General features: G+C 41.5%; 1 protein-coding gene across 5 annotated transcripts in view; it reads right to left on the bottom strand.

Annotated features, from left to right (window-relative positions):
• Positions 1–1858: 1858 nt before the first annotated feature.
• Positions 1859–13044, bottom strand: part of AFF2 (AF4/FMR2 family member 2) — a 359269-nt gene continuing 348083 nt past the window's right edge. For all 5 annotated transcript variants that reach the window (XM_039717485.1, XM_039717481.1, XM_039717484.1 and 2 more), the window contains one exon: positions 1859–10191. In XM_039717485.1, the coding sequence (XP_039573419.1) occupies positions 10070–10191 (122 nt within the window). In that variant the 3' untranslated portion in view covers positions 1859–10069. The remainder of the gene's footprint in view (positions 10192–13044) is intronic.

Genomic DNA, 13044 nt, shown 5'->3' with positions numbered 1-13044 from the left:
CAGCACTGTCTGGGGTGAGATGTCCCCACCAGCTGCCTCCCAGCCATGCCTTCCTGCAGCACCCCTCTCCAGGCTGAGATGGAAATGCTTTCAGCAGGACTGTGAGCGAGAGGGGCCACAGAGCAAACCACAGCAATGGCTTCTTTGGCTTGGAGACAGCAGCCCGAGGTGGACTCTGTGTCGGGAGAGCTGGGCTTTGTCTCCCTGCGGGCACGGTGAGCTCAGTCAGCCCCAGCACAGCTGCTCTGTGTCTGCAGGGAGCTCCTCACTCCCCTCAGTGCTCCTGGTGCTGCCTCCCTGAGCTAGTTCTGCAGTGAGGATGCAAAACCTGGCGTTCCTTCCCAGTTCTGTCACACCTGGGGAACAGGCACCCCAGCAGAGCTGGGTCAGTGACACTGAGTGGCACACTGCAGGCACCCAGCAGAGCTGGGTCAGTGACACTGAGTGGCACAGCTGCCCCAGCAGAGGGTCAGTGACACTCACAGCACAGCTTCTGTCACCCAGCAGAGGGTCAGTGACACTGAGTGGCAGCACTGCAGTCACCCAGCAGAGGGTCAGTGACACTCACGACACACCTTCTGTCACGCTGGAGCCCTGGCCTTGTCCAAAACTCCTCCTTGGAAGCGTGGCCCCCTCTGCTCCCTGGGCTGCCTTTGGGACAGACAGGATTTAGGTTCTGTCTTGCAGCTGAGGCCCCTCAGGGATGGGGAAAGCACAATTATTGATCCCGTTACCTCACAGCTGGTATCAGCACTACATTGTTTCCTAACATCAAGTCATTTTAAGTTGCCGCAATGACACAAACACATTGATTAAAAATTAAAAGCAATGATGGCTCTCCCACAAACAGTACTTACTGTACCATACTCACTCTGTCCTGGGAGGAGAATGAGAAAATAGCAGAAGACAGAATAATTTATAGTGATAAAATGGGTTACATTTTCATAAAAATTTTATTTTACTTTTTTTTTTAAATAATTCAATGCACTGGCAGTATAATTAATCCCTCTATGAGAGACACGAATGTACCAGTTCAACCAATATTATTTATACAGAGACATTGTGTTTAAAAACAACAAAAGTACATTTAAAATGTTTGTACATAAAGTATTACTGTTATTTCTTTTTTTTTTCTGAAGAAGGAACAAATGTAAACAAAATGCATAATTGTGCAACACGTTGGAAATACAAAGCAAAACAGGCAAGATACAATTTTATACATATAAAGCAAAAGAAATCAAACTTTTATAACTATACAACATTTCAGTAATTGCTTGACAGTTTAACAGTTACCTTGGTCTGTACAAAACATCTTAACTTATACTTAAAACTTTACAAGGATAACATGCTTGTTCAGAACAAAGACACCTTGTGGAATTGCAATGATTATTGATATGATACTTGCACACATGAGAAAAAGAAGAGGCTACTTCAATAGTAAATAAAAAGTAAGAACATAAGAACGTAAGGTAAAAGGCCATTTAGTAAACCATAATCTAATTCCAATAGCTAATTAAGTTGCACTGCAATGCAGAAATTAAATCTGACTTTTGCTGGAAGACCATAAGGTCATAATGTTGCTCTATTTCCAGGAACCAGAAGAAAGCATATATAAATTTTCCTGATATTTTGGTTAATTATACATGCGCACGCACACACACACACACACTCACACAAAAGAAAAAATAAAAATGCAAAAAAATAGTATTTGCCACAACAGCCAGAAATGGTGGGTGAGAGAACCCACAGACTAGACTACTCCCAACATGGCAGGGTTAAAAAATCAGGACAGCTAGAAAGAGCAAACAGCCACCAAGTTTGCTGGGATTGCTTTTCCTGAACCTCAGTTGTGTTTTGCTTTTTTTTTTTTTTTTTTTGTCCAAAAGACAGGAAGAAACTTGACTTGAGTTGAGCCATTCCAAAAATCATGGGAGTATCACAGCCAAGCTGAAGAGAGCTCAAAACCAAAGCAAGACATCACCAGATCTTTGACTTGTTTTTATATTCTAGGATGGTATGTCCTAGACCTTTTGAATGTGGGTTTAAAAAAAACCAAACAGTATTTAAGATTCAGTAGAAGATATGCAATCCAGAGATGTCAAAAATACAGACAGGAGTAAGTTATACAATATTTTATGGAAGTACAAGGACTGTCAGCTTGGATAAAATATACATAATTTTTAAGTGTCCTCAAATGATACATATGGCTAAAATTAAACCCCTGATTGCAGTGACCTAACATATTCAGTGCCTGCTTCTGCAATCTGTGTGCTGAGCACCAATTCACACAGTTAATTCTCTGGACTTCAGTGGAGCAACCTGCTCACCAGGATGCTCAGGGGAAGAACAGCAGAATTGGGCCTAGATAAATATTTGCCATGACTTCTAAATGTGCAGAACCCAACTGGCTTAGGAAAACCACTTTAGCCTGCTGCAATGTCTTTGAACTAAAGTAACCGATTCCATCTCTAGACTGAGAGCATTTATGAGGTTTGAATTTATTTGCCATTTTTTTATGCAAGCTAATGCTGATGGCAGTAAATATTTAAACTGGGAGGTAATGGAATTGCAACATGCCTTTAGTTAAAACCAAAACATGCAAGCCTAGATGGCAAGCAGAAATTACCCTCCAATGTTTTTTAGCAGGGATTACCTGGTGCTGAATCAGAATAGCTCAATATAGGCTCAGCCTCAGTGTGCATTTATGAAGCTGCATTAGGCCATGCAGCACAGTATGAAAAGGGAGAGGACTGGTTTTTCAGCTGGTGTAAATCAGCACTGACATCCACAGAGCTACTTAGAGGCACATCAGCTGAGGCTCTGGCCCACAGTCATCAGAGACATGCAGCCATCACTCTGTCTGTATGAAAAACTCAGCTGTGGAAGCGCAGAGTGAGGTGCAATTGACATCAGATCAAAAGATGCTCTGCTCATCTTCATCTTATTTCTGAAAATGCATCTCCAGACTGTGTGGTCTAAAGCAGTTTTATGATGAGCTCTACACTGCATAGCTTTGCAAAGTACAATATTTCCTCACAGGCGAGGATTATGGTATGTTAATAATTTCAATGGCATGATCAGTAAAAAGGCATGATGATAAAAGCTTTGGAGTTTATCTGCATAGAGATATACTGGCAAAAATTAGTCTGGGATTAGAGGGTTTGCTCCTTGGTGTGTGCATATTGGATTAACTCCACTGAAATCAGTACTCCTTTTCCAGTTTACAGCAGCTGAAGAACTTGTACTCTACCTCTGTTATAAATAAAATATTTGTGTTGCTATCCACTATTCAGTTGTTTCATAAATTCAAGGATAAATGTCTCCTGCCAGTGGGTCAAAGCTTCCCCGTGTCCATAACGTTGTAACTTGTCAGTGGTGATTTCCCTGAGCCAGGGCTGAGTCAACACATGGTCTGGTTGAAGAGAAAATCTGCTTGCAGTTATTCCAGCTCTAGTACACAGACCTTGAACTACTTTCACTAAGATGAGTGCCCAGCCAGAACAAAAATGGATGGAATTCCATTAATTAATTGGGTTAATGCAAGTCAAGTTCTGGCCTAATACACACAACTCCAGTAAGGCTGTTCCATTTTTGTTATCCAGCTTCTCCTTTGATAAACAGTATTCAGCAAGCTCTGTAAGACTTGCACTAATGCCACATGACAGCAGAATTTGGTCCCATGAATTCCACCAGTTGAGCCAAGTTATTTTGCATTTGTGCTTAGCACAAATTTTGGTCCACTGTAGTTACTGTTGTTCAATAAAACAATTAAATTCACCTCAGAAGCTGACCTTCCTTTGAATTCTGAGAAGAAAATAACTGAGTGGAAATTAGGGCTATCTATACTTGAAGGGTCTTTCAATGGTATTACAACAGGGTGACACAGAGCTGTGAGTAAACTTCTATCTAGCACAGAGAACTTATGGGCCTTGCAGACAGAGGAACTCAGTTAAAATCAGAAACAAAACAAGTCTCAAACAGCTGCATTGTCCACTCATATGCCTTTTTAGACTGGCATCAGTGGGACTCAGTTGGAGCCCTGTAAACATGAGTGGTCCTGTGGACACCATGATTGAAATTCCAATTCTGGGTGCAGTGGGTATTGGCTGAGCTCCACGTGTCACCTGTGCACGGCTTCTGTCAACTTGACTGGCATTCCAGACCCAGTGCAAGTACCAGTGAGTGCTCAAATCCCAGCCCAGCTGCAGCTGCAGAGGACCAAGACCTGGAAGCAATGCAGAGCCACAGCTCTGCTCACCCAGGCAGTGGGGCTGGGCTCCCTCAGCCCTCCTGGGCACAGCTCTGCTCCCCAGTACAGGGGACAGGGCTGTGTGGGGATCCACACCACACAGACCTGCAACAGTCCAACACCCAGAGCAGGCTGAGGCTCAGGAGCTCTGTGTGGCTCCACAGCCTGTGGGAGGCAACATCAGGTCACACAATGCTGCCTAGGGTGGCTGCTGGGCCTCTGGGCTTGGTCCTTGCTTCTGTTGTAAAAATAAAGTAAAAAATTATGGTTTAACTGGATGGTGACTTCAGGGTAGTGACCAGAATTACCTCTCTGTGGCATGAGGTGGCACTCTGAGGTGCACTGAAGAATTAGGAGCGGTGGTGCTGTATCCTGATTTCACAGGACACCATGGTATAGGTATTATTTTGCAGGACACATCAACAGTCATAAGTCCCCTTTCCCAAGAAGCACACTCAGCTTAAATTCACAATGCCAGAGCACAGCAGCTTGCCCCACTTTCTTTAAACCACTCTTGACATCTCTACCATTGCCTAATATCATTACAGTGCCAGTGAGCTGCCTGACATGTCACTACACACCCTGTGATTCTGGGAACAGCTTTTCATCACAGTGTTTCTGCTGCAGTGCCTCCTGATGAGGCCAGCTTTGATTCTCATGTGACACCAGTTTTATGAGTAACTCATCTGCACCTGAATTTGCTCTCATCTCTCTATAGAGCCACGTCCTCCCCCGAGTTGAACACAAGATCTGAACACAATCTATCCTGGTTTCAGCAGCCACCACAAGAGGTTTAAAGTGGTGTGAGATGATCAGAATCCCTGATCTTGGAAGACAAAACATCTCTGAAACAAAATGGCTTAAGGACAGCTATGAAGTCCATCAGAAAAGCAGGTCTGACAAGGGTACTGGGGAGAGGATGACTACTCTCTAAGTCAGACAGGAACATTTTGCATTCAGTGGCAAAGAGGTTTGTCATGAAGGAGACCCTAATAGATTTTAGCCTATACATTTAGGCTAAATATCAATTGATATAACCAAAATATGCCCCCACACAGACTTATCTCATTAGACAACAGATAATGCCTGTATGCATCGGTGTGCCCTGGTTATATCACGGAAGTTCAGGAGGATTGTTGGAAACTGAGGAACTGAGCTCTCCCAAGATTAAGACTTGTTTTATTTGTATTTATAAAGTAGCATGTAAAGTAAAGCTGGAAGATGTCATAAGGACAGTAGATTAGTTTTCCATCTTCATCCCCTTTGCCTCACTCCCAGTGTATTCAGGTGAGGTCAGGGAGATGCTGAGAGGCAAAGGCCCTTTGCAAAGAGCCCTTGGTCTGCCTGCCCACAGTTGGGGCACTTCTACACTTGCTTCAGAATGGCAACTTTATTTTCTTTGGTGTCTTGTTAAATATTTTGTCTTTCTTAAAACTTCAAGACACTGGTTTATGGCAAATGAGTTAACCTGAAAAACCGCACATTGACACAGCACATCCAGTTGTTACACTGACTTTAGGGACCACAGGACTAAAAAGACAGAGCTGTTGCTACTTTCTGCCACACCTTCATTGTCTGCAAGAGGCAGTAGATGCAAACAGGACTATGCACAAACTATAGAGGAACACTTGAATAATGCCACTACCACCAGCAGTGGTAGGAGTGTTTTCTGTTTACAGCTACCATATCTTTTCTCCTGTGCTACGAAGTAATGAGCAGGGACTCTCTGCTGCAAATCCACACAGATGTGTACACACACTCACACTCGTGGGCTTGCTTCAATGCTGCATGGAGTTTCTCCTGAGCTCCAAGTAATGAACTATGTCAATACTTAAGTCAGAATCCCTACCAGCTCCATTTTTATTATCTGTTAATTTACACACACAAAACTAATAATTGGATTTAGACAGCATTAAATGCTGATAAAAACTCACTGAAACAGTTTTTTTCCAAAGTACCTAAAAACATCAGTGAATCTAAACTGTCATAAGAGAAGAACATAATAAAATCTGTAAAATTTACAAAAGCATGGAAATTAAATTCCAGATTCAATTGGCTTATTTTGTTTCTTTAGGAGGAATGAAGATCTCCAATCCTATTTTTTAAAATCCCCCACATAACAATCAACAGATCTGTCTCTAGTTTTCAAAGGAGATAATTTATAAATGAGGCAATCTATTCACAGAGAGAATATTTAAATAACTGAAAGCCCAAAGAACATGTAAGAAAAAGTGAAATTAAGATGCAAGCCGTGAAAGTTGCCACCAACACGATCACAACAAGGCTTTCCCTCATCTCCCCCAACACGCATCCCATGGCTGGAGATGTTCAGTGCACTTGGAGCTGGGTATTCTGCCTGCACATTGTCAAATACCTAAGACGTGCTGCAGCCCTTGAAGTGGAGGTTAAGTGCTATGTAAATGCCTCTCTTGAACTTTTAGGACTTTATTGCCCTTGGGTCTTGCACCCCAAATGCCTGAGTTTAGCCCTTTACAGGCCTGCTCCCCTCACTGCTGAACTCTTGATATTGCTCCAAACCTTCTCAGGCATGGGTCACAAGTGACAGTCTTGTCAGTTCTGGCAGTGTTCTGCAAAGCCTGATCTCCTTCTTAAATCCAGCTACAGAAGTCAAGAGATTATATCACTGTTCCAGTTTATCACTATTAAAAACAAATGTGTCAGTTCCAGCCCTTGGCACGCTTGTAAAATGCCTGAAAATGTGTCATGAAACCAGTCCCAAAGCTCACCATCCAGAAGGCAATACAGGAACCCAAGAGTTTATTTAAAAAACCAACAAAACCAAACCACAATTTCAAGCCAATCTTGTAATTTTTGGTGCTTGGTTCATGAGTCTGAAAGCTTAACTTGGGCAGTTTTAAATGCAGACATTGCAAAAGCCCAAGCACAGACATGCTGCTTCCCCATGGATTGAAACAAACAAACAATCTTATTTGATTAGCTCTGCTGGAAGTAATATTTTAAGGGGTAAAATGATTCCACAAAGATGACATGTTGGCAATTGAAATGAGATGAATATAGTGCTTGTAAAAGTGCAATAATCCTTAATAACTAACCCAAAAGAAGCACCATCCCCAGGGATAAGACAGTAATTTACTCTCCATATTTAATTTGTTTCTAAGCCGCTTTTGAAACAAGACTGCTAAATAGTAAGTTGGCTTGTGATCCTAGACTTGACTGCTGGACTTATTATCATCATACCATTGATTCAGCATACATTTCAACCTAAGTCACAGGATACAAAACCAGGAGGGCTAATTCCTTAAGCTGTTTAAGCAAAAGATTGTGAACATGGGGTAAATTCAGAGATAGGAGCCTGTTTACCACAAGCAACAGGGAAAAGATAATATATGGTGATTACTGAGTGACTGCAGCAAACTCTGAAGAGTCCTGTGTCTGAAGACTGTCTTTCAAGACATTGCTATCCCTTGTAAGTGCATGGAAGTCTTGGATTTCAATCTACATTAAAGGAGCAAGGGATGACTATGCACTTAATTAGACTGAATAGTTACTTGCAAAAAGAATGGAAAACTCTAGCTTATGACAAAATCAGCCCAACCGTAGCTCATCTTAAGTACCCAACCTGTTAAAAAAATTATTTCAAATGTTTCATTTTCTTTTTCTTTAAAAAAACCCTGACCACCACCACTATTCATTTCTGAATAGTTCTCACTGCTGTGGTTTTATTCATTAGCTACTGGGGCCAGAGCTGGCATGACCAATGTGTCAGATTCAGGTTTCAGCCGTGTTACTGAAACCCTCAGAGAACAGATAAGGGTGAATCAACCACTTCAGGAACAGGAATGTGCAGATAATACAGGATGGGCATGTTCTGCAAATGTCCTTAGCAGAAACCCTACACTGGATAATTTCTCTAATGATGCATGTTGGCTGTGTTCACAATACAGTCTTGTGGAACAAAATGTTAGGAATTATTGATTTTTAAGAAAAGGTAGTACTACAGGGAACTAATATGTAACAGCTACAGAAATGTTTGTCTTAAATGTGCACTGGGCAGAGTCCTTTAACTGCTCTTATTGCAAATATCCAAGGCCTGCTCTAAAAATCTTAACAGTCTGAACCTTTTAAATGCAAATTTGTCCTATTTATCTGGTCACAACCCAGTGAGTAGAATCCAATAACTCACCAGATTAAAGAATATACAGGTTTATATAGTGGAAGGTAATCGCAATTAACTAATATCTGGATGGCATTTAATACACATATTGTATTATTTCAATGAGATGAGACAGAATAATATTTACATTGCTATGAGCATTTTCTGTTTATAGAAATGGAATTTACAGTTCAGTAAGGTATGCAGGCGTTATATCAAGAATGAGATGAGACCATTTAAAGTCTTGTGAATTATTGATATAAATTCATTTTGTTTTGTTTCATGCACCAGCGCTTCTTGCAGTGGCACCAGAAGAGCAGTGCAGTTTATAACAGGGAAAAAAACAAGAGGAAAGAGCAAATGTGAAATGGTGCAATTTATTCACAATTGCTTTGAAATTCTATCTGAATTGTCTCATTATTATTCACGCATTAGAGGAATGGTCCAAAACATGACAGCATGGGTAAACAGACGCAGAGCCTGGAAAAAAGGTAATCTGACTGAAGTATTCATGGCCATCATTAAACAAATGTTATATTGCTTTTGGGTAAATCTGGTGATTTTATTTAATTTGACAATGTTTTCAAGATAGCAAGATAATACTGTTCGTTTCTAATGCTCTGAAATGAACAAAACAGGTGAAAATTGATGCCACATGGAATTATAATGTTTCAACAGTAGCTGGTTAGTTAAACTTCTAGATAGTTAATGAAGAATCTGCATACACTTATTAATGGACTTCTACATACAATATCAATGCTTAGAGTGCAGCAGTCCTGTTAAAATCTGCTTTCAGTGAGTCACTATGCAAGGAGAGATTGTTCTATGAAGAAAAATCTTGGATAAGTATTTGTTTGAGACTAAACAGTAAAACAGAAAGAAAATTCACAGATTTAGTACAGGAATGGTAGATAAGACTAAGAAAGCTATTATTTTGAAACTGCCTAAGAACTGTAATAAATTCTGCTGCCTACTGAAATGATTAAGCCAACAATAAACAGGAAGAATGGAATATCAAAACCTCATTGCATAGTGTGTCATCATTCTTTAATGAGGCATTCCTTCAACCTTTTACCTCTTAACACCTTTGGTGATCTTACATTATGTACCTGTAAGATATTCAACATTCTCTTTTAGAGATTAAACCCAGAAGGAGTATGAAATCTTAGGAATGTACTGAGTCAGGTAATGATGCCAGAATTAAGCGTCAAAAAGCTTGGTTCAGGTTCAGAAGATGATTTTGAATGAATAGCTATAACTTCTACTAATTTATTTCAGAAGGGACTTCTCATATATACCCTCAAATATTTAAGACGCTTTGTACTATTTCTCAGGAATCCATATCTTCTCAAAGTGCTTTTTTTGTTTTCACTTGAAGGCAGCATGGACTTAAAACAACACTGCAGGGAATGTACCGTTCCATAAAGCACATAAGGATGGCAGGATCCAGGAGACACAAGGCATAGAAAATTGTCAAAGATGATTAGATGGTACAACACATACTGCTCTTGAGTCATAAGTTTCATTTATGGTGACTTCTACTTCCAATAGATAGGATATTAAAAAAGGCAATAAAAATGAAGTTACATGAATAAACTTCCAAAAATGAGTGGAGTTCCACCAGTGATCGTCTCTGCGCTGGTAGAGGTAGAAGAATGGGGATGTCATGAGCAGGGCAGCAGTCACTACAACAAATGAGCCTCGATGCGGAGCCAGTGGAGTCCCTGGCGAACGTAACGAACCAGATTGGTCATACTGCTGTGTTGTGTTAAGGGTCCCATCACTGAGTCCAGCTCTACAAAGAACTCTGCAACACACAAGAAACAGAAGCAATTTTTCAGGCAATGGTACAGAAATAGAGGCATCACCACGATTTCCCACTCAGAAGCAGCACGGTGTAATTATTGAGTTCTAAAGACAATCGTGCACATGAGCACATGGTCCATAAGAAAGAATTTAAACAACAACAATATATTGAAACAAACCAAATTAGATTATCCATGCTGGAAGTCTACCACAGGATGGTATGAGTGGTTGCCAGTAGTCTAACTCTGATCATCTGCACTGTCAGTTTTTCAAGATTACGTTTGCTGACTGAATGATTTAAATAGCTGACAATGAAATCTTGCATTACTTTTCCATGCTGTTCTCTTTCCTAGACATGAATGGCTAGACTGGATCTTTCCAGGATAGAAGACCTTTCTTGCTCTTTTCCCCACCCTCTAATTTCTTTTACTGACATTGCAGCACTTTTGGCCCTCTGCTCATCCTGCTACAGCTGCAGGCCCCAGGGGATGAGTGTGGGATGGGAGCTGGGGAGGAAGAGGAGAGAGTCAACACAGCAGGAAAATAACTCCTTGGAGACAGGAATGTCTAAGGGGGAAGAATCCCAATTCTTCCTCTCTGGGATTCTTCCTCTCTGGGATTCCTGGTTGGGAAGGGTTAACAGGAGGTCACTAAACAGAGAGCCCCAGTTAGGAAGCGGCACACCAGTTTACTTTATGTCATGTGTTAGATGCTCTCTGGGTGAAAGACTAATCCTGTTAGGGCCAACAGACCCTTCCTAATTGCTGTCAATGGAGAACTGAATTGTGTCCTGTATTCTCCCACAGTTCTTTATGCTCGCTGGGGCACAGGCATTCCCACATATACAACACTTACACTATATTTAGGCAAGTGGGAACCCGCTCTCAGTTAAAGCCCCTCAGAGCTCAGATAACAACCAACAATCACAGTGAGGAATGGCTGAGGCCTCACATTCTCACCCTGTCTGCAATCCAGTGCACTGAGCCAGCCAGCACTGCATTGGCTGCACTTCAAGAAAGCAGATGCTGGGTACAAAATCATTATCAGTACTTTCTTCAGCAAGTAAGTGCTGCTTTGAGGTCTTGTATCCAAGTATTGACAGCCTGACCCTGGTCAGCTTGGGATCTACAGCAGTATCAGAGCACAAAGTGATTTGGCTGGAGGCAAGCATAATGAGAGCTCAGGGCTAGCACCAGTGCTGTTCAGATGCTGCAGCCAGCAGCTACTTTTAATCTTCCTTTCTCTGTCTTTCATTCATCTCCTCCAGTGTAAAATCAATACATTTTGAAATGAAATAGTGCACTATCTTGCTTGAATTCTAGAGATCTCATTCTAGGCTCAAATAAACAATAATTGCTTTAAACACTGAGAATTCACCTTAAAGACTAATTTCAGGTTAACATTTCTGGAAAAAGCTACAGGCACTGCAGCCACTTAATAAATTTATGTGTGAGAGAACAGGTCTTGCTCCCTACAGACCTGGTAGTTTTCTACTGTAGAGGAGAAGTCCTGCTTTCTTCAGAAGCATAAAAAAAAATAATCCACTCTTGTAAAGTCAGCTGAGAGTTTGATGTTATAGATGGTGAACAACACCACTTTAGGTGATCCAACACAAACCATCCCACGGGCTTTGGGAAATCTGCAGATTAGTTTGGCCTGCTACAGATGCAGATTTATGCCAAACTCCATCTATTCTCCCCACACTCTCGACCCTATGGACCAGGGGATTCCACCAGAGGTACATGGCAGTATGTTCCTGCTTTCCTTTCCAAACCAGATCAGCTTGGCAGGTCACAGTTCTGCTGCTCTCCCTGTTGCTATGCATTTTTATTTTAATGGCACATCTTTTGTCAGGGTGACAAAGAAAGGCTTCTGTCTGCTGCTCTGAGCCAGCTGAACATGAGTCAAGTCCAAACTGGGAGTGTGCAGGCAGACTCAGAGGAGCACAAAGCCTAAGCTGACAGCCGTGGACAAGGGGACAAGCACAGCTCCTGCAGTGGGGAGGAAATTCCTTGTGACTGCATGGGCATGACCTAAGAAACATTCATGACAGCAGTCAGACCCAGAGGTAATTGCTATTAGGCCACAGTTTTATACCCATCTCAGGACAGATCATCAAGGACATATTCTTTTGCAAAACACACCCTGTGATTCAGGAGACAATAGAAACAATTAGAGCTGACCACAGAAACTCACAAAAGTGACTGAATCTGGTTGTTTTGGGGGTTTTTTTTTGGGAACTAAATTTTTACCTTATCATGGTTTCTTTGCAGGTTTGTGGTTTTTTTTTGGTTTTGACACTATTTTTATTCCAACAGGAGGGGGGAAAATCTCATTTTTTATAAAGACCTGACTGCCCAAGCTCCTGAGAGAGAGGCCAAATGATGACCTGGGACTCACAGCAGAGTCTGGGGTTTGAACTGTCCTGTTTGCTGTCATGGGCAGTTTTGAACCCTCAGCCCACAGGCCAGTGCAGCAGAGCTTGGGCAGTGCAGCAGAGCTGAGACAGCTGCAAAGGTGGACTGGAGATCACCAGGGAGAAAGCAGTGAGCTCTGTTCCAGCCAACCAGATAAAGGTGCTTTGAATTATTTGAGAGGTGCAGATGACATCTAGTGAAATAATTACAGCCAGTTTTCATGAAACACTGCACCATTTTTCATGTCAAAGTGTCTTGAATACATCCTTTTTTAAAGAGAATCCCTCATGTGGTATGATGGAGACCTGCAGAGTACTACAACAGTTCTCATATACTTTTTGCTACACCATGAATTTTTCAAATTGCAATTTGTGTTTAAGCATGCAACTTTAAATCAAGTACTTAATTAGAAATGAGGTATCTTTCCAGAAAATATA

Source organism: Passer montanus, unplaced genomic scaffold, assembly GCF_014805655.1.
Source record: "Passer montanus isolate IOZ18808 unplaced genomic scaffold, ASM1480565v1 scaffold38, whole genome shotgun sequence".
Taxonomy (NCBI): domain Eukaryota; kingdom Metazoa; phylum Chordata; class Aves; order Passeriformes; family Passeridae; genus Passer; species Passer montanus.
Note: the sequence above shows the minus strand (reverse complement) of the source record. Positions and strands in the feature narration are given on the sequence as shown.